The following is a 27713-nucleotide window of genomic DNA, read 5'->3' as shown; positions in this document are numbered from 1 at the left end:
CATGATAATTGACAATGACAGAAGAAGACGTCATTTTGTGTGGGTTTCACAATGAAGAACCATCATATGAAAATGCCGTAATTGTTCAACTTGACTCAGAAATAACAATAATATATCTGTATCTTTCTCACAACAGCGGTTTTACGGGAGAAAAAACATTTACGCTATTTTATCAGCACCCTCTTTATTGGCTTTTATGTTCTTTTGCTGCCGCTGACGCCATCGAACTTAATCGCTTTGTTTATATGTGGGAATTGGTCTTCCTGATGTTTATACATTTTCTGTAATTTTCGACTTTGTACGAAGCTGTGCTAATATTAATAGAAAATAAAGTATTAGATGAAATGTTCTATAGCATATTGTGGCCTATTCCAAAGCAAAAATATGCCGAATCTAACCTTTCACCGATAAGTAGTTAATATTTCGTTAAACGTTATTGTCTATCATAAAGTGTATTTATAAAAAATGTGTATTAAAACTTATTACTTTTAATCTTCTTAGTTGTGAGCTTTAGAAACTTGCAATATTCTCAATATTTCATTCACATCGAAAACATAAGCATGGGTGCTAGTGTCAAACTTAATCAAACATAGCATATTATCGATAAATTAGGGTGAGTTATGTTAAAGTATTTTTTCTCGTTTTAGTTTACCAAGGAACGAATCTTGGCGAAAGGAATGGCTATAAATAATTTGGCATAGAAAATATCCGGCCAGAAACAAAACATATCCATGTGTGCCGCGGTTCTCCAACCATAACATCTTGCCTGGCGGAAGATCTTCCCTTCAGAGGCAGTCGCGCCCGAATCATCGCTCCCGCTACAGACCTCTTCAAGGGCCATGAAAGAGCAATCGACTTTACAATAATCTTTTGGCGATCGCTTATCATACATTTTATATAATTCGGTCAAAATGAAATCTCGAAGATTCAAAAGACACGAACAATTGCTATTATTTATCTTTTAGTTATTGATATCATTTATCTCTTAACCCTTTAAACTTGATAATTAATTTCTAATTTCAGTATCAAGGCGCACATAAACAGATGTGAATACAATATATAATAACTTAAATTATTAGAATAATTGATCAATATTCCCATTAAAATCCTATTTTGGGAACGTTGCCGGCAGCGATTCCAGCAAATTTCCTGGCAATTTACATAACTACCGGTTACGATACATCACTAATTGCAGCCCTTTGGGCAATCCCCCAATTATTTACATAGAAAGTAACCTTAAACTCGGGTATTTTACTACATCCACACCAAACTACATCACAAACGGTTCAGCGGTTTAGCTATAATCTGAATCATAGGGTATTTTATTATATTTGATTTCCAAATACTTTTTATCAGAAAGACATAGGTGATAGATAAAATATAGTTCGAACTTAGATTATAGCCAAGATAGTTAGGATTTCCGGTGAAAAACCATATCACAGACTTTATAGTTACAACTGTGGTCGGAAATAAACAATCTTAATTCACTCACACATCGATAAAATATTATCGACTTAATGAACAAGTAAAAATCTCTAGTCCGCCATGTTTGTATCCGGATTTGTTTATTTAGGTATGCAGGAAACGTACATGCATAATTCTTCAGAAGGTTTCATTTATTAAATATTTTATGGGTTTAACTTAATGAATGGATACTCTAAGAGGTTTCACGGGGTGTAATCACGATCTTACCCTTTTCTTTATCTACCTCCAGATAGAAAGAGAGAGACAACATTCGTGAACAGCCCGAAAAATTCATGTCAGTTGCATGATCTTTGCTTACCCGAGAACGTCATTTGTTTGAGATTCTGACAGTGACAGCTTATCTATAAAATAAACTTGTGCAATGCAATGCAAATTGCAAACGCATACAAATACATTATTGTATTTTTAATAAAAAAAGTAATTGAAGATTATTATGAATCTTCCATATATACTTAATATCACTACTAGTTCCTTTTACTTTCATACACAAAAAGTTTGGCAATGCCATTTAACCTGTGATCAAACTTTTGTTCTCTAATGTTTGTGAATGACGTGTAATGTTTCCAACGGTGGACACTGAAGATATTGTACAGGGCACGTCATTACAACCAATAAGTGTTTCTAGCGATGCACAGGATTCGTCTGAAAGTACCCAAAGCAACAAACAAAATAATAAAGAGATAACCCTTAACATGCTCATCAAGGAAATGGTATTTTGTATAGCACTTGCCTTGACAACATACGGTGCTCTTCATAACACGTAAGAGTTAAAAGAAAGATTCGCATCGCTCTTAGAATCTTATGTTTACGATAATAAATTAAACTACTTCATTTTATCGTGTTTCAGGCCCACAAAGATTTCTAAGCACCCACAGGCAGTGAGATTTTTTGGGCCAGACTCTGTAGTGACAGACTGGTTTAGAGGTCAGCTGAGCAGTGCACTAACCGTGGTTAATAAGGCTGATATATCATTTGTTATGTATTATGCTCCATGGGATGCTGAGTCTCAATATGTCCGAGGGGAATTTGAAAAGGCTGCTATAATATTAAATGATAGAGTATGTATTTACTACAATAACAATTATCATTCATTAAGATTTATAAGCATTATTAAATTAGCTTTATTTTTAAAATATGAAGCCTTTTTTGATATTTTTGCAATTATGCCGTGTGGTTCCCGGCACCAATACAAAAAAGAATAGGACCACTCGCATCTCTTTCCCATGGATGTCGTAAAAGGCGACTAAGGGATAGGCTTACAAACTTGGGATTCTTTTTTTAGGCGATGGGCTAGCAACCTGTCACTATTTGAATCTCAATTCTATCATTAAGCCAAATAGCTGAATGTGGCCATTCAGTTTTTTCAAGACTGTTGGCTCTGTCTACCCTGCAAGGGATATAGACGTGACCATATGTATGTATGTATGTATGCAATTAAAGGTTTAGGTCAGCCATATCTTCAAAAATATTTATTTAAATTACATGCTGTAAAGAGCAATATTATTGCATATTAAATGAAAAATATATTTAGGTACTTAATTGGATAAGGATTAATGCTGTATTGCTTAAAATCACTTCGTAAATAAGCCATTATTCTCGTAAAAAGTAAAGGATAGAAATTCATTATTGCGGGTTATCCCTAAGAGATAAACAAATACCTTTGCAGACTTTTTTGTAGACCTTTTTAAGGTATACAATATTCAGTACAATATTTTGATCTATCTCATAGAGACAGCCAGCTTTTGCAATGACAAACAACAAACAAAAAAATGTGTATATTTATAACTTCATATTAGAAATCTTAAAATTATCAGTGGTTCTCTTATATATTAAGCATGTTATTATACATATTAACCTTCCTCCTGAATCACTTTATCTATTAAAAAAACTGCATCAAAATCCCTTGTGTAGCTTTTGAGTTATACATCCATCTACCAATTTTTTAACTTTGTGTCTCTTCAAACCATGACATTGGCAGAATCACCGATAGTCCGGTGCAAGCCATAATATAGAAAAGAAAGAAAGAAAAGTTATAAGGATACATACAGACGCAGGAAGCGGGAAGTGACTTTGCTTTATACTATGTAGTGATACATCTATAACATTCTGTAGACTAGTAAAAAGCTGTTGATAAATTACTCGAGTTTTTTCTTTTCTCTAAGATATAAAGTTTTTGGTAAAGAATGCATTGGTATATTTTTGTATGCCACAGGTACATTTTGCAGCAATCAATTGTTGGAATCCAGGCAGTGAGTGCAGATTACAGCACAACAAAATACCATCATGGCCAATTTTGATGGCATATAAAGTTAATTCACAAGGAGTTCTCTACAAAGGTGTGTATTTATTAATTTAAACTTTATTGTAAAAACAATATTGAAATTATTGAATAGTATGAAGTTTATGAAATTAAAATAGATATATCTGTTTCTTTAGGCTCAGGCAGGTAAATCAATCAACACACAGAATATTTCCCAGTTTACTATTAAGAGCTAGGCTAGTAATTGATAAGAAAGGAAATAATTTTAATATTGATTTACCTTCCTTGTTAGTTTTATGTTTTCCTTGGATGTTTATCTATATAAAAGTATAGTATCATTGAGTTGGTATCCCATATTACATGTCTCAAGCTTAATTTGGTGCTAGCTCTATCTTATGATCCCAACTAATATTATAAAGGTGAAGCAAGTTATCTTCTTGCATGATATATGTACTGATATCTTCATGAAATTTTGTGTGCATATAGTTAAAGAGTATGGGAAATGGGATTTGTGAAAAACCTTAATATTGTGACATTAAATTAGCATAGGTAAAGTTGCAGGTAAAAGCTAGTTAACTCATAACCCTGATACTAACATTATACGTATATGTGACATGTGCTTGATAATTTTATTAATGTAAATTTATTACAAACACTAGGTCCAAGGGATGCACACAGTATCGTCAAGTTCTTGGAGTTAATCATAAGACCTTTGAACAGGGTGTCATCTACTGAGGAGCTTGTTAATCTTTTGTCAATTTGTGATGTAAGTGGTAAATATGCATTACTTAATTATTAAAGGTGATGGTAGTTAAGGTTTGTCTTATTTTAGTGTTATTTGTCTGATTTTAACCAAATCCGTGCATGTCTGAAATATGGATCAGTAAATCTTATTAGTCTTTTGGGGGTGTACACGTGATTATATTTATGTCATGTCATCACCCTTCTGGCACCGGTCCTAGTTGGTGGTGTAGTAATTACAAGATTTTTAACATAAAATCAAGCCTCTTCACTGGAAATGTAGGCAGAGACTACACCTATCCAGACATCTTCATCATTCTCTAATATGATGTTTGTTCCCTCCAATTATTTCCTACTTGAGTTACACCAATTATAGATGTTTTTGCCAAATTAAGAGAACAGGAATTTGTCATTGCATTAACTGTTATGACTTTATAATATCTGTCAATTTCAGGCCGTAGCTGTTGGTTTTACGCCTCTAGCAGACACTTCAAGACATTATAATGTTTGGTACACTGTCGCATTAAAGGCGCGTGAGTTTGACACTGTTGGGGAAATATGTTTTGCTGTGGTGACATCAGAGGAGCTTGCTCTGGATCTTGGAGTAGAGACAGTGCCAAATGCACGACTGATGCTATGGAATGATACAATGGTTTGGATATATATTTTTATTGAGACTGTCTATACTTTTGCTTCAATTCAACTTTTTTAAGTTTGTTTTTTATATAAGTCACAAAATGACCGATGTCATGTATAACTATGATTTACTGTAACCTTATATATTATATTAAACGCGATTTACCACATAACATAACATAACATGTGCTCCTGTGTATGTTACTAGATATATATTTCGAGAAATATATTACTATTTTGCAGGATTATATTTCTGATGGCAATCATAACACGTCTTGGAATGACACGTCGCTTCTTCACTGGGTGCTGGAGAACTTCACACAGCCCGTTGCGAGAGTCATACCGATGTGGAAGAAAGCATTCAGTTTCCAGAGATATGTGGACGGGAACCCAATATTAATTTTATTTACACCACTCAACCCTTTGTATGAACAATTACCGTCATATGCATTGGTAAGGTAACTTCTAACTATAATTTTTAAGACTGTTTTTTATTTTGACAAGTTAATATAAAGTATATTCGTGTTTTAAGTATTTAAATGAACTTTACTCAAACGTCCTAAAAATTCTTCCGTGCGTAAAGCGTAAGCTTCTGGAGCAAGAATTGTGTTTTTTCAAATATGTATTTTGTAGTTAACGGGTTAATTTATTGAAATCTATCAAAATAAGATATATAAAGTAACTTCAAACTTCTACAGCCGTGTTATTTATCTTTGCAGTTGCGTGAAGTAGCTATGGAGTATCACAATTGCCACAACAACGATACTAGTCAGTGGACGACTGAACTTTTGAAATTGCAACAAGTACAAAGGCTTCTTTACGAGCAGAAGAACTTTTTGAAATTTTGCCAAGATTTCAAATACAAGAAGCCTATAATAAAACGCAATCGGTACTACAGGAAGGGAGTCGTATCCCAGAATAATAAATATCCGTGGATAAATGTTACACAGAAGTATCAGAAGAACAGATCGTCTGATTTTTTGATGAAAAAGGGATTGTCTATTACAAAAGTGATGGAGAGTTCAGACGATGAATACCAAGTGATGTCTGTGCTAGGTCTCTTAGATGAATGTACTAAAGAACTTCCGGCTGAAAGGGCCTTCTACGATAACTATGAGAAGTGCTCATCTCTCGAAGATTTTAGTCTTGATCTGGAGGAGCATGATGATCATGAACCGTAAGTTTATTTATTTATCTCGTTTTTGAAAGTGTTTTTTACACTGACTGACTGTTTTCATTAAAAAAAGATGCTTTTGAATAGTTAAGCTTTAAAAATCTATGCATTGTTTACGACGTGCCTATTTGTTTACCTATACTTATACATCTACATATAATCACGTCTTTATCCCTTACGGGGTAGACAGAGACAACAGTCTCAGGTTACAAGCCCATCATCTAAAAAAACGAATCCCAAGTTTATTTGCCTATCCCTTAGTCGCCTTATAAGACATCCATGGGTAAGATATGCAGTGGTCCTATTCCAAGTGACGAAAACCATACGGCATTAATTATTCTAATCAAACAAATCTTATTTCTACAGAATAGAAACAACAATGCTACCGTTTGAAGGCGACCATCTGGCAGCCGAAAATCTATTAGAAGAAAATGTTAATCATTTCTGCAAGCTAACAAGGTTTGCGTATGAGTTGGGTCCGCCTGTGGTGCCCTCAAAAGTTCCAAATTCGGAACTAAACGTAACAGATATAAATGGGTTGTCGTGTGAAAAAAACTTCAGTTTACATATGCTCGCTGTGGATAGTGTGACCAACCATCATTTTGCCGAATTTCTTGGTATAGACGTCGCAAACAAGAAAGACAAAACTACTGTCGTCATTTTAGACAGTAAGGTAAGATTACTTTTTCACACATAACATTCACATCGCTTAAATAATGCGAAAGAAGATAATAGACACGTACTTTACAATCTAATTTTTAAAGGAGTTATCCCTCATTCTTTTAGCACGAGAGTCAATATATCCTCTCAGAAGAGTATAGTGCCAAGTCGATTCGAGAATTTATCTACAACTTCACTCACAAGAAACTGAAGCGATCGCTGCGTACGCACGTAGAGGACGCGTCACACACGCATTACTACGGATCGGATGGAAATGAACAGATGGAAATCACAAATGACACTATACATATAGTTGATCTGACTACTCGAAGCTTCAGGAAAATGATCAAGACGCCGGGGGTGGTAAGTCATAAAGTTATTTTGATTACATATAGTATATCCTACTTGTATATATGTCTACCTCGGTGATTCTATTACAAGAATGGTAATGTCGCGTAGTGACGGTTGTGTTTTGTTCTTTCGATCACGGTAAGCTATGGGAACTTTCAACGCACTGCCGTGGTATAACTAAAATGCCGTTATCTGACATCAAGATTTACACCTTTTTTTCCAGTAAAATAAGAAAAAAAATCTCTTTCGATCTGTATATACGACTATTTGGTACCTTTAAGCCATAAATAGGCGTTCTCATTGATGAATGGCATCAGTTTAAATTTTTACCGCAGTTTTTGACCTTTTACTTAAAACAAGGATTTGGCAGATAACGGCATTTTAGTTATACCAGGGCAGCGCATATGCCAACCCTACGGCACACACGGCTCAGCATGAACAAACTGCTAGTTGGTACTTTTAAAACCCCGAGAAATATTTTTTAACAACGCGTTAGTAATTCCAATTCGTGTGTAACCGTACACAAACACAGTGACATTTATTCAGATAACGTTGGTGGTCGTGTGCGGCGGGCCGTGCTATGCGCACGTGTCGCGCGCGCTGCTGGCGGCGGCGCGGCTGCTGCGCGCGGGCGCGCTGCGCGTGGCGGCGGCGCGGCTGGACGCGCGCGCGCACGACCTGCCCTGGCCCTACACGCCCGCCCGGCTGCCCGCCGTCTTCGTGTTCCCCGTAAGGTGAGCCACTTGTGTGCCTACTGGTTATAATGTTGCTTATAAAATCCTTCGCAGTCCACGACCAGCTTTTGAACTTTTTTTCTTGGGAGAAGAGAGAACTTCATAGGATCGAAAGCTTTAAATACATCCAAGCTGAGTGTTTAAAACCTGTGTAAATTTGGCATATTATGTCGTAGACTTTTTAGCCAGCGAAGTGGTCACCTGAAACCTGCTCACTCACATGCAAAGATGACAGAAAAATTAGCCGCTTAGCCTTCCACCTCAAAATGCTCTGAAGTTGTATGATATTTGTCTTTAAAGTATTTGATTTATCTGTTTGTGTTCAGAGACCGCGAGGCGCGTTCCCGGTCGTACCCCGTGGAGGAGCGCGTGTCTGCGAGCGGGCTGGTGTCGCTGGCGTTGCGAGCGTTGCAAGTTCCTGCGCATCTGCGCGTGCGACTCGCCATATGCCAATCCGCAAAGGTACTTCTAGTATTGTCTTGTATAGATCTTGTCAATGGTTCTTAACTAAAGTCTTATTTTTAGTTTTACCGCTCGCACTGTCTGGAAAGAAGTCCCGGAAAATAAACCTTGTGGTTTTTAGTCATAAAGTTAAATTTTCCTCACGACTCCTTGTCACGGGAGACTGTTTCGGGTAAACGTTATGAGCTAGTAATAAAGCTGAATATCTCGTTTACTATTTCAATATTTATTTAAAAAAGTAGAAACCTTGTTGGCACCAATAAGTGCCGTAAAGTGTATTTTTTCATAAAAGAGGCAAACAAATAACTATAATGACATATAACAATAAAGATGATCTTTGGTATGTGTTACAACGTCACTGGGAGAAAAAATCAAATCATCAGATTTTTTTAAAAGTAATAAATCCATACCAATATTACTCTCTTGAAAATTTTTGTGACGCAACCATCCATTAACCGCTACTGATTTTATAGGAATACGAGTATGTGCTTGAGCAATGACTGAGGCACAAAAGGTGGTGTTGGAACTGCAACAACTGTTATTGAATATCACTCAGTTAAAATACGATTAACATTATTTTCAGGGTATTGTTGAGAAAAAGACTTGTTTGAAGGACATCAAGGAGCACTGTACTACAATTATCGGTAGTAATCTTAAATATTGGCGTCGAAGCGAGCACAGAGAGCTCAAAGATGCGCTTTACAGAAGATTGCAACATTTACATCAAGTCTCATTAGACCTCAGTCTAATGCACGTCACGGATCTCACTGAAAACAGCATGAAACAACAGACTCTATTAAATTCACTTAGTTTATTAGCAAACAATTGGGACATTGACGTCTCCATCCTAAACACGAAAAGTTGATAATAGACATTATGTATTTTGTAAATAGTGTACATTGACCTTTTATATAAATATCTATGTTATTTATTTTTAGAATCAAGCGTAAATATAAATTGTTGAAATTAAAGGTTTTTTTTAGAATTCGACGTCCCTGCCAAAGAAAGAGAGAGTGTTTTGTTTGGTGCTGCTGCGCCAACCTCGCACCAAGCCGAGTATTGCAGTAATAGCTTTATTCACGTACATATCTGCAAGCCAAGAACACCCAAAATTAAAAAAAAAAAAAGATAATACAAAACAGCATAAAAACTATTGTTGTTTGTAGACCACAAACAATATAATAGTATCTTCGACTGGCTTACCGATGTTGTTACCAATGTCCTTGCAGAACTCTGATATGAACTAGAATCTATTACAGTTAAGATTAATTTATAACCAGCTTTTAGGCAAGGCTTTGCTCCCATTTTCAGGAAAAAACATCGTTCGATCCCACTAGTCCCAGTGGGACTAGTGAGATGATTTTGTCGCAGGTTGTCCCATGGTAGTGATACTAACAACATTGTCTCAGTTGTCTCTCAATGTAACTAGTGAAAGTCTTCTAGTTCCCACTAGAAATACGGAATATTTTACTCTCCAAAGTCCCATTTTTTGTTTACCTTGTGCCAAATATCAAAATTACTTATTGTTTAGTTTACCCGTCACAAAAAAAAATAATATTTATTTTCTACTATGTAGTATGGAAGTGTGGATTGCCTACACTTAACAAGAGTTTATACTTATTTTTTGATTCTTACCAAGTGCATTGTAGTTCGTTGTATTGGGATACAGATCATGATAGGGCTTGACCAGAAACGCCAAGTCGACACCGACCACGCCACTCACATAATCAGTTAAGGATCCAGCCACTAGCTCATCATTACTGCCTTGGTGCACCTAAACAAAAACTTATTAATACTTTATGCCTAGGTTTACGTATTGAACTTATTCAAAACGTTAAACAGAAAACAGCTATGAAAACTGTTTTAGCATCACGTAAGCGTTTTGTGTCCGTGTCTAACTGTGAATATGAAACGCGATAAAGTCTAGTAGGTATAGGTAATGAAAAGCGTGTTAGTCTAGATGTCGCTGTTCAAATACGTCACTGAAACCATCGTAAGATTAAAAGTCATCATCCTTCTGACGTTATTCCCGGTCCCGTCGTTACCTATGCAGAGGAGCTCGGGGTCCGCATGTGACAACAACCAGGGTTGTGGACTCTCGTCTGACCTGCTCAACATTTACCCCGAACCTAAGTCAGTGGCATGAATACGCATGTTTCCTCATGATATTTGCCCTCGCTATAAGAAACTAGGTTAGCGGTTAAACTCAATACATATCTACGAATAGTTTGGTACGTGGTAAGATTTGACTTTGTTCGATCATCGACAACGGTCCCTTAGTGCAAAAGCATCTAAGAATGTACGTACATACATGTCACGTTGGATCCCTAAGAGCTTCTCCATAGTTGACTACAGAGCCAGTGGTCACGAAGACTGAAACGCCACGTTCAGCTGTATGCCCTAATGGATAGTGACAGTTTGTTAGTCTTTCCCTTGATTGACTTACACAATTTGCATGAGAAGAGAAGCAGTTGGAACACACTATCTTTATTTTTCGCTACCAGACCAGCATGGAAGTATGTATTTAAAATAAATTACGCTTTACCTCATACAGCCGTCCATCAGGCAACCGTGATAGCCTCGCCGCGTACTCGCCGACGTCTTGCAACGTGCGGTGGTTGCTAGGAAGCCGGTGGGAGTAACGCCACGGATATAGGATGTACTCCTGCTCATAAGAAAATATGTAATATGTTTGGTTGTTAGTTTGTTAGTGAACTTGAATATACTTAAACCATAAATTTGATGAAAAAGTTAATGACTAATTTTAAAAAGAAAATTACTACATCTAAATAATTTTCTTAAGTAAAATTAAGTAGTTAGACAAGTATGCACCTATTTTTCAAAGATAATTTCCATCACTGGCAACACCATAGGTTATTTACCTTCTTAGTAACAAAGCTGGCATGTAAATGTATTGCCAAATTAATGTTATCACCGAGGCGGTCGATATATTTCTGGATAGCCTGTGCTTCGTTGCTGGAGAAGGGTTGTGCGCCTGGGTAAAATTGTGAGCACGTATCAGGCGTTTTATGCACATCGTCTGTAAGTAAATTATACAGGTTTAAAGGTTTGATGAAGAGTAAGAATCTTCCTCCTGGAGTTAGACCCGGTTACATCCTCATCACTCTGGAGTGAAATCCGGGGTTCACCTTTGAACTTAGATCCTGGGTTGGGTGAGTTAGGTTTTTACACGAAACGACTCCCATATGACCTTTGCAACCTCTGCGGGGGAACCTAACTCATATTGGATCATGGTTACACATTCAGTTGTCTGAATGTGCAGGTTTTCCCACAATGTATTTCCTTGACGTAAGAGCATCGGTTAGCACTCGCAATAATGAGGAGTACCTACGAATAAGACTAGGTATTTAAAACTGGTAAGTATTTTGTTGGTTTTATATTTTATAAAGTTAAGCGTGTTCATGATTTACAGACACCATGTATAATTGTATACCATGTACTTACTTTATTGTATGTAGGTATACTATTGTACGTATGTATTGTACTATAATGATTATATTCAAAGAGTTCAAAAGCGATTTCTTTCTGGATATTCCCATAGGAGCAGTGGTGCGGCTACGTTTACAAACCAACAAACCTTGCCAGTGATAAACAAAATTCCGATTGATGTTGGTTCCGTAGCAACTGGTTTGCGCCGCCTGCTCTCCTTGGTCTGTATTTTTATACCAACGAGATGGGCGAGTGGTCTCTCTCGCCGTAAGATTTCTAGACCATTCATCAACATCCAATGGTGGCTTCGATTGCATCTGTTGTGTAAACTCCACTCCGTCCGGATTGCCCATAGGCACCAAATACCTGTACAACAAGTACATAAAGCTCTCACAGAAATTAAGAAGAATTCCTTAGTGTCTCCTAACTGCATGATCTATCTATGTAAAAAAAATTTAACATAATTTGAATACTGAGTGCCTACTCAGGTCAGAAGTAATATAGGAAAAGCAATATGTATAACTTTCCCTTTATTTAGTTCTCTAAAGGAAAGTTATACATATTACTACAGTTCTACCTTACTACGGAATTAGGTACTAACTTTTAACTAAGTAGCTTTTGAGAACATACAACTCCCGTCTGACATCTGATAACTGACACGACCGGTTTGGATTTCAATGACTTCTACGATAAGAAAGAGATAGAGTGATACTATACTTAAGTGCCGAACAATTCGGGAAAACCCAAGGATCCGCTCTGACACCAGGATGTGCAGTGTAAACTGGCCTTGCCATTCATTTGATAAACAATTAAGCAATATAATAAGCTACCTTTATCGTTGGTGTCGTATCTTGTCGATAGAATGACGGAGTTTCTGACCTATAACTAAGATTATCTATAGATAACGTACCAGTCATAATCATTAAAAAACGGAGTTTGATAATTGGCATCATAAAGTAATTTGTCTGCCAGCTCAATAATTGCGTTGGCTGCTCCCCATGCCATGGCATTGATAGCTGAAAAAGTACGGTATCATTCATAGGTACAGGCAGCAATTACATTATGTATCGAATGGAATAGAATATATTTATTTTCAAAAATAGATACAAGGTATCATTTATTGACGTCACATCACTTAAATCTAATTATAACTACTACCGCTTCCAAAGCGCATGTGTAGAAGAAGCGGCGGAACAAACTACACTGCAGCATTTTCATCGGACGTCAATTTTTCTTAAAACTACATCGTGGACGAATGCACATTACATAAAAAAACATGAATGAATATAGAACTAATTATATCAATACGAATATTTCTTCAATTAAATAAAGATAAAATAAAATATGTACACACTGTACAAATTATGTCAACACCATACCATCTGTTAATGGTAACAGATGGTAAAAATTATAAATCTTTTCTCCTTTAAAAATTATAATTTTTAAAAAATTATAAATCTTTCTTTTTTAAAAATTATAAATTATGTCAACACCATACCATCTGTTAATGGTAACAGATGGTAAAAATTATAAATCTTTTCCTTAGCTTATAATTTTTTTGTAATGAATATCTCGAATATATTTTTCTAGGAATTAGGGAGCGAATGCTGAAATTAATAATAAAAATATGTTCGCATGTCTCGTAAAAACAAAATTGAGGACAAAACAACATAAATAAGCCTAGTTAAGTATCCGGAAACTAGGTTTTTGAGGTAGAACGAAGTGAAATTGATAGAAATGAGGGTACCCATATTGCTATCTGAATTTCAATTCTATCACTAAGCCATCCAGCCTTTCAGTGTTCTTTACGAGTATAACTCGTATGTTTGCATGCTATAAATTTAAAATATTAGATTTCTTCAATGTTGTATCCCACTCATAGTTTTTGGTACCTCCAATTATGAATATTCCAGGTTTTTTGCTCTCCTTGTCACTCCGCAGTTCTAAAGAAAACAAAGTCCGATTGTTGACTGTGCAAGGGGGTAAAGGCACCATCTTCACCAAGTCTGGGTTAGGCTCGGCTAAACGCGAACACGCGGCCAATAACTGTTTGTGGTTCAAATAGTGATGATACTTCAGGTCAACACTTGAAGATCTCATCACTCTGTTCTTGGATCCAGATCTAAAAAGAAAAATAGTTTAGGTAATAGATTCGTGGGCAGCGTGGAATCCATTGTTGTTTACTTGGTGTTACATCAAAGGATTATCTACTATTTACTTGTAACATTTAGCGTAAGTTTACGAACCAAATTGATTAACGAAATGTAGAATTGTTGTGTTCTATGTAGCATTAGACCAAATAAATAAACATATACACGATCTTAGCATTAATTTAGTACTAACAAAAATAATTTTATACAAAAAAGGTGTATTATTCGGTAAGGTATTTGATTTAAATATTAAAATACTCACTGAGCAAAATTCCGAGGTGGAAATAAAACAAAAAATAAACCACCGAATAAGTACAAGATAGATATTAAATAAACTTTCATTTGTAACAACATCGTAAAATTATTGATTAGAAAATTAAAACAAATACCTATTTCTAAATAAAGCAGTGACGTTTTTCACAGAGACAGATTGCAATCAAAAGAATAAGGTATTCACCTTTGGTATTCACAGATAAAATCAACAGAGCTTGCAGCCAACGCCTGCTGCAAAAAGGCTCAATCATATAATCAAAGAAATCGGAATATAAAGATATTGCGATAAGGCCATCTTTTGTACATTACTTTAATATAAGCTTAGGATAAATTTATTGTTATAATTTTATATCTATTCTATCCATATATCTAATATTTCTTTATTAATATGTAGCGGGAGCGATGGTTCGGCTCGACCGCCACCAAAGGGAAGATCTTCCGCCAGGCTAGGTGTTATGCCTGGGGAACCGCGGCTCCGACGATGTCGTGTCGGAGGTTGTATATATAGCTCCAATCCGTGAAATCTTTGAAATCGCGTCTTAGATTCTTCGCTGCTATTGGTCGAGCGCGTCAATTTCTTCGCGATGATTGACAGTAGTTGTTTGATTTGATGTTGTGACGAGTGGCGTAGAGATGTCGCCACAGTACTCCCCCCCAAGACCGGAAGGTCTGAAGTCTTGAGATCTTTGCTGTGCAATCTGTGCTTCAGTAGCTTGCAAGTGCCAGTTGTCTTCCAGTGAGTCGGAAGTTGCTCGAAGTCCTAGTGAGTCAGGAGTGAGCCGTTGCGTTGCTCGTAGTCTGCGGTGAGTCGAGACAGTAGAGAGTGAAGTCGACTTGTTGCGCCGGTAGATATCGTGCAGAGCTGCCACGCTGGAGAGAAGAGCGGCCGTCGAAGAGATCCAGGCGTGGGCTGCGGTAGATGTGCGGTCGCTGAAGTCGATGAGAGTGAAGTGCGGGTGGAGACAGGACCAGGAAGCTCGGTGAGTCGGCTGCGTTGGACCTGCTGCGATACCCAGTTGCTGGCTTGCTGTGAGACTGCTTGCAGAGTGAGGAGTGATGCTGAGGATTGGAGTTGATGATGATGGAGAAGGTTGCTTCCAATCACGTCGGGGTCACCAATGTAGCGGGAGCGATGGTTCGGCTCGACCGCCACCAAAGGGAAGATCTTCCGCCAGGCTAGGTGTTATGCCTGGGGAACCGCGGCTCCGACGATGTCGTGTCGGAGGTTGTATATATAGCTCCAATCCGTGAAATCTTTGAAATCGCGTCTTAGATTCTTCGCTGCTATTGGTCGAGCGCGTCAATTTCTTCGCGATGATTGACAGTAGTTGTTTGATTTGATGTTGTGACGAGTGGCGTAGAGATGTCGCCACAAATAAGTTTATAAATTTATGCACAGAGGAAAAAGAAGAGCTACATAAATTATTTCGCTTTAACCGAATTATAGTCAATCAAGACGATATAGTTGTACATTTTCAATGGTCAGGGCTACGGTAGCCAGATAGGCTACGAAATCTACGTCATCGGTCCTCCTACGATAATGTTTGCTATGAACCTGTGCTACGAAAATTTTCTATCGCCTGTTGAACTTGTCTACGACTTCATTATGGAGCTACGACGCTTGGGTATTTACTATGATTTATTCTTTGGAATGTCTAGTCGCTTGATTGAGTTTTTCAATTAGGTAGGAATGAAAATAAATATACTTAAACCTCATGCTTAAACAAAAAGTACTGGCTATAAAGTCTGTGTCTACATCTACAAATTTTGATGACATTCATCATGAAAATGTCATGTCGTAATATGAAGAAACTTTTGTTACTATGAGATCTTGTATTTTATTCATAATATTAGGTTTTATACAATCAGTTATTTGTTGTACGGAACAAACTACGAGTAATTTTACTCAAAATGAAACTGACCTTTCCTGTCCCATGGCCTGTAAGTAATTTGTTTACTGCTATTGTACGTCTCCTTCCTTAAACATTTGCAAGAAGAGATGGAGTGGTCTTACTCTACGCAGTCAAAATGCAAAATATATAACATCTTCATAAGGGTATAAATAACTTTTACGCAATGTTTGTTAATCATTCAGATTTTCGTCGAAAAAGGACAATTGAGTATACACGCTGGCGTGCGAATGAAGAAACTACTCCCGAGTTTCTTGTTAAGGTTTTGGATGAAGATGTACCACCGACAGGTCATAAGAAAATTGTAGCAGTTAATATCCTGCCCATAACAAAAGGGAAGGAAAAAATAATAATAGGAGGTGCCGCACTGCCGCCATCCACGACACCTGTGAACAATCAGGACCCCTTTCGAGAGTACACCAGATTTGTGCCTCCAACTACAGTGCCTGCATCCAGCACTGTTGAAATGATCTTTGCACCAGCTCGGAAAACTGGAAAACGACCTCTGGGCAAGCAGAAAGGTACGTTTCTGAATTTTTGTACCAACCTTTTTAAATGTACATTGTTTGTTTTATATTACCGTTACATAATTTCATAAGTGATCTACTCGTAGCAATATGTTCTCTATGACGGCTTGCGGACGACATAGGTGTTGTTTTTAAGAGTATACGTTAGAAAAGTAAAGTCATAAACTAGATCAAGTTCTAGCAGTTATCAGTATTGGTTAATACCAATTCCAGAACGACATCCGCAACGCGATGAGAGTCCACCAGCGAATCCCCAATTCCTGACCCGTACTCCAGCGCTTCGTCAATACGCACCAATTGCGGCTGTTGCTTTTACGAAGCGGGCCTCACTGTCGCCGATTTCACCTCCATATAACTTAGATGAAGATGTAAGGGTTTCAGTTAAAATTCGTTTTCTTAATTATTATTGAGAAAAGGTTATTAGCTAGTTATTGAGAAAAAGTTGTGAATAACGAAAAAGATAACATTCCAATAGACCTCAATATATTGAGTTTATATTTGTGGCTTGTTCATTTTATACTCTCTAATAATTCAGATCATTCAAACACATTTTTGTTAAAGTCTTTTAATAACTAAAAACATCTTATCCCTACAGCATGCACATACACCAAGTAATTCGATTCCCACTCGAACATCTCCAATGCCAGACATTTCATTACCCACTAGAACAGAATCATATTCTGAAGAATATAGTCCTTATCAAATATTTGAAGACAATGATAGAACAAACTTAATTTTTATGACTCGAACTACATTTGTTGCCTCTTATAGTCCTGTTCGATCTACATTGGATAAATCATTGACAGATGATGAATCATTAATTCCTATTCCTAGGATATACCATACTGATATAAGAAGATTTGAGCCTAAAATAAAACAGAACAAAGAATCCGACGCATCCTACAATATGATGTTTTATGATGATGAAACAGATATAAAAAGTCATAAAGGTGACGATAAAACAGATACCTATGATGAGAAAAGTAAAGAGGATGAAAGCTCGAAATCAGTTGTATATGATGACCAGAAAGAACAGAGTGGCAACGATTTGAGAGAGGCGGCAGCAATAAAGGGCATTCAAGAGGATATTGAAATACATGATACATCTAATATAAGTCATTTTATTGAGACATCTTCCGTAGCAAATAAAGATAACGTTACGGATAATAATACGACATTAGTTGAAACAAAACCAGCATCGATAATGCCTTTGACAGATAGATTTAAATTGAAACATCGACAATGCAACTTGACTAAGATTAGGACCCTAGCTTTTAATTCGCCGCGTACCTTGTATGAGGTAGGTAAATAATGTTGTATGGCAGTATATTACTAATGAAATTTTTATTACAATTTAGGTCTTCGTTTTTTGCAGATTGTGGCACAATTAAAACAATGGGCAGATAATAGCCCGGTCGCTAAATGGGTTGATATAACACATGGAAACTATACTACGTTAGATAATCCTATTTACATGATGATAGTTGACGACCCCACCAGCGGGCAAGTTGTTTCCGCTAAACAGACAGTTATGATAGTTGCAGGTAAATTCTTTAACGTTTGGGTGAAATTATTTAAAAAATAATGATAAATTAATCTGGTCATTGTTTATTATAAATTATTATCCCAAAAACTGAAACGCCCATTTTAATCTAAGCTGTAGTAGTAGGTAACCGCTACAACCTAAAAATCACAAAGAATAAAAAGATTGTTTGAATAAACAATTTTTAGACATACATCTTTTATACCTATTCTTAAACATTTTAACGACATTCTAAGTTATTATAAGTTCTTGTAAATATAAGTTATCATGTATTTCTATAGGAATACAGGGGCGCGATCACCACGCGGTGGCAGCCGCAATGTACATTTTGTACCAACTAATAGAACGCACATCGCATCATTCCGATTTACTTTCAAAATATCGCTTCTGGATAATACCTGTATTTAACCCCGACGGATATGACTATTCTATTACTTTTCCTCAGGTAAACCTACATTAATTAAATATTCATACTTTATACATGTCTTTCTCATGGATGTCGTTAAAGGCGACTGAGGAATAGCAACCTGCCACTATTTAAATCTCAATTCCACCATTAAGCTATACAGCTGAACGTGGCCTTTCAGTCATTTCAAGACTGGTGGCTCTGTCTGCCCCACAAAGGACGTAAACGTGACTAAATTTAAGTATGTATGTATCAAGGCTACAAATTATCAAAGATATATTGCGAACAATCCGACCACATACAAAATAACTGATAAGGAAATTTGTCAGTTCGTCTTTAATATATCTACGATGGAATAATTTTTGCACTAATCGCATCGAATTCACAAATATTTTTTTCTCTTATCATGCCTTGTCATAGCGACGAGAATGGATGAAGAACCTACGGCAAAATTGGGATATATGTAAGAACCGTTTGTCTTGCAAGTCCTGCGAAAACTTTGGCTTGCGATGTACTGTGCAATCTTGCTACGGGGTTAATTTGGATCGCAATTTTGAATACCAGTGGATACCAAGTTAGTATTTTGCCCATTTTTATACTTCTCTCTTTCTCTCATCTTTGCGTGTTCCCAATATCTCTAAGAAATAACCGAATTGGAATTCACCCACACGTTTGAACTGTGTACCGTGTACGTACACCATTGTTTTTATTTTCATAAAGGACATAACGATCTTTGTTAATTTTTGGTGACAATTTGGTAACTATTAGTAATCATTATCAATATCTCTCGTATTACTGATTGACTTAAAAATAGTCAAAAGCCCGAAATGAATCGGCAATGGTAGTTGGATTGGAATGGTTTGTTTATTGTTCATTCTTACACAAACGGGAATAAGGAAAAATTATTAATCAAGATGCACTCATAAGCTAGTTTTCTCAACAATACCGCGTATTTCATGGTATACGTATTTTCGGTATACAATATCAGCCCTGAATACTTATTAACGTTTTTTGACTGTATAAATTTGTACATCTTTAGCAGAGGACCTCCGCGCGGAGCACCCTTGCGGCGGACTCTACGCTGGCACGCGGCAACTGAGCGAGCCCGAGACACAGGCGCTCACGCAGTACCTCCACGACCAGAAGGTTCCTCTGTTCACCTTCATCGCTTTGAAGGAGGGAGACGTACTGGTTCGTACTGTTTAAGGTCTATCGCCACACAAAAAGGACTTGTCCGGGACGGCGCCTCGTCCGGAACATTTGCTTTGGATTGACACTACAGCTTTGATGACAGCACGGTTACGTTACGATCCTGATGTGCTGGGATAACTTTTCACGATTATGAAATTTAAATTTGTTTGATATCTTCTTTTTCCTAGCTATAGTCTCGGATACATCCTCACCACTCTAGATTAGCCCGGGGTAAACCCTAGACTGGGCTCCTGGTTTGGGTGAGTCAGTTCTATACAGGAAACGACTCTCATCCCATCTGACCTGCCCAACCTTTTGTGGGGAAACCTTACCCGTATTGGATCCTGGTTACACATCCAGTTCCTTGAATGGCCATAGGTTTCCTCATGGTAAGAGCATCGGTTGGTGGTACTCAAAAGATGTATATATACACTCCATCCATAATGAGTAATTATTATTGGTACTACATGGCCGAGGTAGGATTCGAACTTGTGCCTCGTATTAGCCTTTTTGTGACTAGGACCAATAAGCGAATACACAATGTTTTCAGTGCAGGTCGCATACCTAATATTTTCTTTTCAACAGGGGGTCTTATACCCTTACTCGCACACTAAAAAAAGGCGGGCGCTGGATAATGTATATGTGAGTATAGGTCTTTTTGTGTTTGATACAGTATACAGTATTTTCTTAAAATGCAATTTTTATTTTGATTAATTTTATTTTATTTAAAATAGTTTAGATTAGATTTTTCTCATACTTAAAATTTCCTTATTTCATATTTGTATATCTGTTTTTATAAAAGGTTTAATTTGTAAACGCGGAAAATGAAAATTAAATTAAGTTTTTGACCACTCTCAGTTTTGAAAGTTACTAATGAAGTTAGTATGTATTAAGAAGAATAAAAATAGAGTCTCTTCTCTTCCTTTTGGCGTTATGCCTGGTTACAACCTCCCCATCTTTAGAAGCCCAGGATGTGCAATGATTCTAGATTGAGTATGTCTGGTTTTTACACGAAGCGACTCCTGGCTGACCTCCGCAACCCTTACAGGGGAACCTAACTCATATTGGATCATGGTAAAAGCTGCACTGGAGGAATACCTATACCTATACCCTTAATATACGACCTTTACGAAATCCATTGGAAAAGTTGCAGTGGTGCATGGGGAAAACAAAAAGGCCGTGGAATGGAGATAAATTATATTATAGTTTGCAATGTTGGGTGTACAGAGACAAAGGGCCACCAGTGCGGCCGCCGCAGCTAGCAGCATTCACGGACGACACTACGTGGCTGGCCAGACTTCTGAATATCTACGTACGTAACTTAAAGAAAGAAATATATTTTTTTTATTAGAGCAAGTGATAAGTACGGGCCGTGGATTTTCCAGGTTAGGTAGATGCAATTTATCACTGCCTATTATCCGCATTCCGTCTGGGCCAGTGCGACGACCGTCTCACTGCACCTCGGTTGTCACAATCACCTAACAGTCTATTTAAAATACCTCGAAGCGAGGCTCTATTCCGGGCACATCCTTAATAAGAACCATAACATAAAATCTTAAATAGTTATTTTTGGTAATCTATTTAATAACCGAATAAAACGAATGGACAAGGTTTTTTATGTTGCCAAATTAAATCGTGTTAGGAATTTAATAGTAACAGTTACCTAGTTATTGTTTTACCTATTATTTTTAATGTCTAAAGATTAATAGACGCTTTATCTACATGATAGTATCATGACATAGAATTAACAAGCCTTTATCTATTCATATCTGACTGGAAATTTTGTCTCTGCTTTCACTCACATGGACAGTTACAGAAAAAGTACAGCTTAAGTTACTTCAGAGCGTTTTATCTCTGTACCAAATTTCCTTAAAATCTTCCTTTTTAAATTACAAATTCTTTTTTTATATTATGAATAATTATAAGGGGAATACGTGCCTTTCTTAATAGCGTCTTAATTTTAGCTCTGTACGCGGGCGGTATCGAAGACTGGATTGATGGCCATTTGGGCGTGGATAACACCTATACAATAATGATGTTCCGGCCGTCTGAATCATATGGAACCAAACAACTAACAGAGGTACATAGTCAGCAACAATAACACTAACCGACAACTCAAATTATTCTTTGCCAAACAAATCATAGGACGTTTTGTTCACTGAAAATGAACAATTTGCAACAAAAACTAAAAGTTTTTGAAAATATTTATTATTTTTGTCTATTTTTTTATCCTGCGCTTCGGTGTCTCTAAAAAAACCTATTTGAATGGAAATATTGTGTCAGTAATTTTTCCATGCCTTTCAAGACCGTAGCGAACACTGAATTACGATACAAAAAAATACCATTTTATAATTTATATTTCAGCGTGTGGTTCATGAAACTTTCGCCGCCATGGATACGCTACTGTTTCAAAGTCTCGAGTCACGCGTTCAGCTACAAGATAATGTACCAGTTGTCAACCCAAAAATACGTAATGCAGTAACGCGATGCAACACGGCGACGGTTCTTTTTGTACTTACACGTTTTGCATTGAGAATCCTCAGTTAACGGAATATAGGGAAAGTTATGGCCAATTTAAGAATTGTATCTTGAACAAGAAAGTTGTTTCTTGTAGAGAATTATTGATATGTTTTAGTCGGCAAGTGATAACTATTAAGCTCTTGGGCCACAAGATCCCGGGTTCGATCCCCGTTCAGATGAGATGTAAATTTTGATTTCGATATTGTATCGTTGGAAAGTATTTAATTGCACAAGCTTCTCTTAAAAATAATGTGCCATACTACTAATTAAGGCCTAAATCGATGTACGCTTTTTTGGTGTGTTGTAAATTGTGTCAGTCGAGTTCAATCTATTGTATTTAGCAGTTTCTCCCTAAGTTACATGTTACTCAGTGTAGCTAAAGGTAAATAAATATTTATACTAATATACTAATTTCAATTTCATTTTTACTCCATTAGGTCTAACATTACACAGGATACGACGCACAGCCTGATTTCTCCATACATTGATTTTTGTATATCAATATAAAGTTCGATCCAAAATTATACAAATTGATAGAGGTATTTAATGAACAAAGAAATAAAAAAATTAGTTTGGGTTATTCATTTATTCAATACATCTTACAAGCTAATAGATATTACATCCAAAATGCATACATTTACAAGATTTATTTTAAATAGAGTTATATACAATAATTAGATATCTTATTGACATTAAATTACGATACATTTAGGTAATATTGGAATAACGACACTAAGTTACACTAAATAATTATTATAATATCACATAAAGGTCAGTAGTTTAAAACTTTAAACATTATTTAAACTGGACTATAACCGTATAAGGCAACGAACATAATATATCAATATACATAAACAATGACTTATTTATACCTAGCGGAGTAGTCAAAGCCACCAGTTTTGAAAAGACTAACGCCACTTTCAGCTCGGGCTAAAGGATGGTGAGATTTCGGTTGCTAGCCAATCGCCTAAAAGAAGAATCCATATTTATTACCTTTCCCTTGATTAACCTTACAATCTGCAAGGGAAAAGAAGCAGCTGGTACAGACTGTTTTTCTTCGCTACAAGCAATCATCATCTATATATATAAAACTCTTCCGTTACTGAGTGACTGACTGACAGACAACGCACAGTCGAAGCTACTGGTCGTAGACAGCTGAAATTTGGAATGTAGGTTCCTTGGGATATGTAGGGGAGCACTAAGAAAGGATTTTTGGAAATTCAACCCCCAAGGGGGGGAAAAGGGGTAAAAACGTTTCTATAAAAAATCTTATTCCTTGGGTTTATAAACTTGAAACTTGGCATGAACACGTACATAGGCAAGTAAATATGTTTGACATTATAAGTTTTTTCAAACTACCCTCCAATCGTGATTTAGGGGGTGCGATTGGGTGACTGATTTATTAACGCACAGCCGAAACCGCTCGGTATAGGAGTCTGAGATTTTGAACAGAGGTTCCTTTAGTAACATAAGTGAGCACTAAGAAGGGATTTTTGAAATGTCAACCCCCAAGGGGGGGAAACGGGATAAACTGAGCCGGGGCTGCGGGAAAGTTCTAACGAGATACCGTGGCCCCGGAACGCAAAGGGCAACTGAAGGAAAGGGTGGATTTTAGTCAGTAAAAGTCTGACACTCCCTTCCGTTCCACCCAGAGCGGGAGAGGTCATTTGATGATTTCCCATCCTTAAAAAAAAGACTTTGTATGACAACTTTCAGTCGTCTCTTTAACATACATAATAACATACATAATTATGTACATACATGCATAACATTAATAACATCACGCCTTTAAATCCCTATTTTGTGTTAACACTACCCATACAAACAGCTAAAAGGAAACAAGTGAAGAGACGAAATTTGTCCGCATCCATTTTCACCTAAATTCTTAACGTTAATGAGATTTACTTTTTATTATCACATGTACGTATAACTTCGTAAGAATTTTCTTTCAACTCCTAACCGTTGAGGAGTTGTACCTTCCATCATCAGCTCATTCACATGGGATGATGACTATCAGACGCAAATACTTAAACAGAAGGAAATCCTGTAAGGCCTCTTCGTCCTATAAATCCTGTTTTTTTTTTCTTTTGAGACGATGATTTTGTCTCGCTTTACTTTTTCTAAATAGATTTGTATGTATACTAATATTATAAAGAGGAACAATCTATTTTTTTATATGTTTGTTTGTTTACACATGTAATCGATAAACTCCGAAACTACTGAATCGATTTCAAACATTCACCATTAGAAAGCTACATCATCCCTGAGTAACACAGGCTATATTTAATTCCAGTTGTAACAAGATTTCAGCCTGTGGAAGAAAAAGCCCTGTCGAGATCATTAAAAAACGCTATATATAACCGAATTACACGTGGGCGAAGCCGCGGGCGGAAAGCTAGTTGAACATAAACTTATTGAACTAGTAGTTCAATAATTCCTTTTCTTCCATTATGTTTACCTATAATATCATAATATGTACTTTAAATATTAATTGTCCTAAAGCCACTACTACTATTAGAATATTTATGTATATATAATATATTTAACATACGAGTAAGTACTAGTGACATGGTTAAGTAAAATATTAGCAAATCCATTGACTTCGCAATCAGTCACACGAATCATTGAAAATTTAGCCGCATTCTCTTGATGATGAGTGCCAATTAAAAATAATATGAGTACTTTATATTGAAGTAGATCTTTAGATATTCATAAGTACGTGAAATGTTGATTTACGTACTTATTTAATATCTAAGCTGTCTATTGATGGCAAGCTTATCACATTGTAATCTTTTCAGTTCAAAGACATCAAATTACTTCAGTTTTATTGAATTTATTAAATTGATAATACTATCTAATTTTTAATCTTATCAATATTTGTGTTGAATACTTAAGTATAATTTGTATTAAATATTATGGTTAATCGTATGTACATACAGTTCGCTTTTTGTTTCTTCTTTTGAACAATCAAAACCTTCTTTGAAAAGATATAAGTATTGTATCTATGAACTTTTCAGTTTGAAACCCAAAATATCTGCATATATGAATCATTATATACATACGTGAGTAATAATATAGCGGTATGTTTTATACAACGTAATTTTCATATCTTATCCAATACTAGTTGATTTGGTTTGTAATCAAAAACCTTTAATATAGATACGAGTTGGAATCCAATTACTTACAAACTTATGAAACTTATTATTTGATCCCTGAACGAAACACAGCCTTTTATTGTTTAGACTAAGTAGACTCTATCTAAACAATATTAGAATTACACTTTTATTTTGCCTGGTCACTGCCAAAGAGTAGGTACTAGTGAAAATAGAGCTCAATTCAATTCAAAATTTTTATTCATAATTATTATGCTCTTCCTGAATTGACCAAAAGGGCCAGTCTAGAACTGACTATGGCTATTGGAGTTTTCTTTTTGTCTTTTTATTTATCTTCAAAAGCCTAGATATTGTTTTCCTATAATGTTAGTAAAATTCAGTTCATCAGTTGCTAATTGCTATTTTGTAAGCGCATCTTAAAGCGTTCGCTATATATAAATATCTAATAAATCGAAAATCCAAGTAACACAATATAGGTAGCCAAAACAAAGTAACATATTTAGGTAGCGTTAGACAATGACAAGCTTTGCCCGTGGCTTTGTTTTTATGATTTTGCTACTTTTGAGTTTCATAATGAAAATAAGCCATCTATCTATTTTATAAAGCTAGGTATTTCTACCTACACGTATATTTAAAGTTGCTTATTTAAATTTTGTAAAATGTAAGTGTGGCGATCTCTAAAAGTCATACGCCCTCAGCCAATAAAAGCGAGTAGGTATAGCTAAATCGCGCAAGTAATAAATTTGCATAAACATATCCTCAGATTCAACTCCGTCAGATCCCCGGTTCCCAGAAATTATAAATAAATATTATATTATATATTAATATATGCGGAGCACATTTTACACAGATTGAGTTAGCCTTGAATTAAGTTCGAAACTTGTGTAAAAAGTAGTAAACTTGTGTAAATAGTATAAAATAAAGTATCGTTCAGTTAGTATCTCGTAACACAAGTTTCCAATATCCAAGACCCAAGCCAATTAGAAAAAGTTAGTTTCTCATCATGCCCTGGTCGGGATTCCAACCCGGAACCTCCGATGTCACAGACAAGCATAGTGCGCTTGCCTAGCATTATGTTTAAACATTTATTTATCTTGCTCTGCGCCAACGCCAATATCCTGTTTGGTTTCCTTCCACCCAAAGGTTGACTGAAAGCGTTTGGATATGCGATACTGCCTTTGTACCATCTCTGTCTGTTTTATTAAAAGAGTTTTATCTATCTAGCAGAAGATCTTTTCTTAAGTGGCGATCGAGCGCGAATCATCTGTGCCGCTACATAACTAAGTAATAACCCGCTTTAAACTTATTATATTTAAACAATGGCCACTAGTCTTTCTATTATTAGAATAAGAGCCAGAAACCAACCTAGGTAGACAGGTTCGTGCCGTGTGGTTCTTGGCACCAATACAAAAAAGAATAGGACCACTACATCTCTTTCCCATGGATGTCGTAAAAGGCGACTAAGGGATAGGCTTATAAACTTAGGATTCCTCTTTTAGGCGATGCTAGCAACCTGTCACTATTTGAATCTCGGTTCTATCATTAAGCCAAATAGCTGAACGTGGCCATTCAGTCTTTTCAAGACTGTTGGCTCTGTCTACCCCGCAAGGGATATAGACGTGATCATATGTATGTATGTATGTATTACAAACACAGTACCTAGGTACTACTACAATTGTATATGCGTTAGATTTTTCCTTAAGCTGATTCTGCCGACATAGTTATGTAATTAAATTAAAACCGGATTTCTAGGTCATAAATTTATTTATTTGCTGTCTGTTACTTTTGCACTTTGTTCGTACTATGTGTCATGTCACCCTTTCTTAGTTAAAATTTGATGACATTTCTTATTCAGTTGTACAAAAAATAAAACTGGCTGCCAGAGAAAAAGAGAAACAAAATCTCGATTTTATTTTTTTTTAAAACAAGGAAATACCTTAATTACGAGGGAACCTTAAGTTTTTAAATCTGTGAAGGGAACACACAAGAAATAAGACAAATTAAATTTTCAGTTAAAAATTGTTACTACTAAACAAGAAAGTAGAGATGTCAGCAAAAATAAATATTATGCACATATGACTTAAAAAAATCATAAACAGCTGTTCTGCCAATGCCGAGTACTCGTGA

At 36.2% G+C, this 27713-nt stretch overlaps 2 protein-coding genes across 2 annotated transcripts; both read left to right on the top strand.

Moving 5' to 3' along the window:
- Nucleotides 1-1814: 1814 nt before the first annotated feature.
- LOC106141385 (thioredoxin domain-containing protein 11) lies at nucleotides 1815-9474 on the top strand. Its single transcript, XM_060946794.1, has 12 exons — nucleotides 1815-2245; nucleotides 2333-2543; nucleotides 3698-3821; nucleotides 4405-4511; nucleotides 4941-5138; nucleotides 5366-5575; nucleotides 5842-6299; nucleotides 6663-6969; nucleotides 7083-7319; nucleotides 7854-8041; nucleotides 8368-8503; nucleotides 9087-9474. The coding sequence occupies exons 1-12, from the start codon at nucleotides 2043-2045 to the stop codon at nucleotides 9366-9368; spliced, it is 2661 nt and encodes an 886-aa protein (XP_060802777.1). The 5' UTR covers nucleotides 1815-2042; the 3' UTR covers nucleotides 9369-9474.
- A 1976-nt stretch (nucleotides 9475-11450) lies between these two features.
- On the top strand, nucleotides 11451-22840 carry LOC106141375 (uncharacterized). Its single transcript, XM_013343032.2, has 12 exons — nucleotides 11451-11545; nucleotides 16472-16807; nucleotides 17027-17181; nucleotides 17409-18113; nucleotides 18189-18357; nucleotides 18638-18801; nucleotides 19183-19336; nucleotides 19802-19953; nucleotides 20539-20595; nucleotides 21181-21265; nucleotides 21918-22033; nucleotides 22318-22840. Exons 1-12 carry the CDS (start codon nucleotides 11533-11535, stop codon nucleotides 22498-22500), a joined length of 2289 nt encoding a protein of 762 aa, XP_013198486.2. The 5' UTR covers nucleotides 11451-11532; the 3' UTR covers nucleotides 22501-22840.
- Nucleotides 22841-27713: the final 4873 nt, after the last annotated feature.

The sequence above is a fragment of the Amyelois transitella genome, chromosome 12 (assembly GCF_032362555.1).
Source record: "Amyelois transitella isolate CPQ chromosome 12, ilAmyTran1.1, whole genome shotgun sequence".
NCBI lineage: Eukaryota > Metazoa > Arthropoda > Insecta > Lepidoptera > Pyralidae > Amyelois > Amyelois transitella.
Note: the sequence above shows the minus strand (reverse complement) of the source record. Positions and strands in the feature narration are given on the sequence as shown.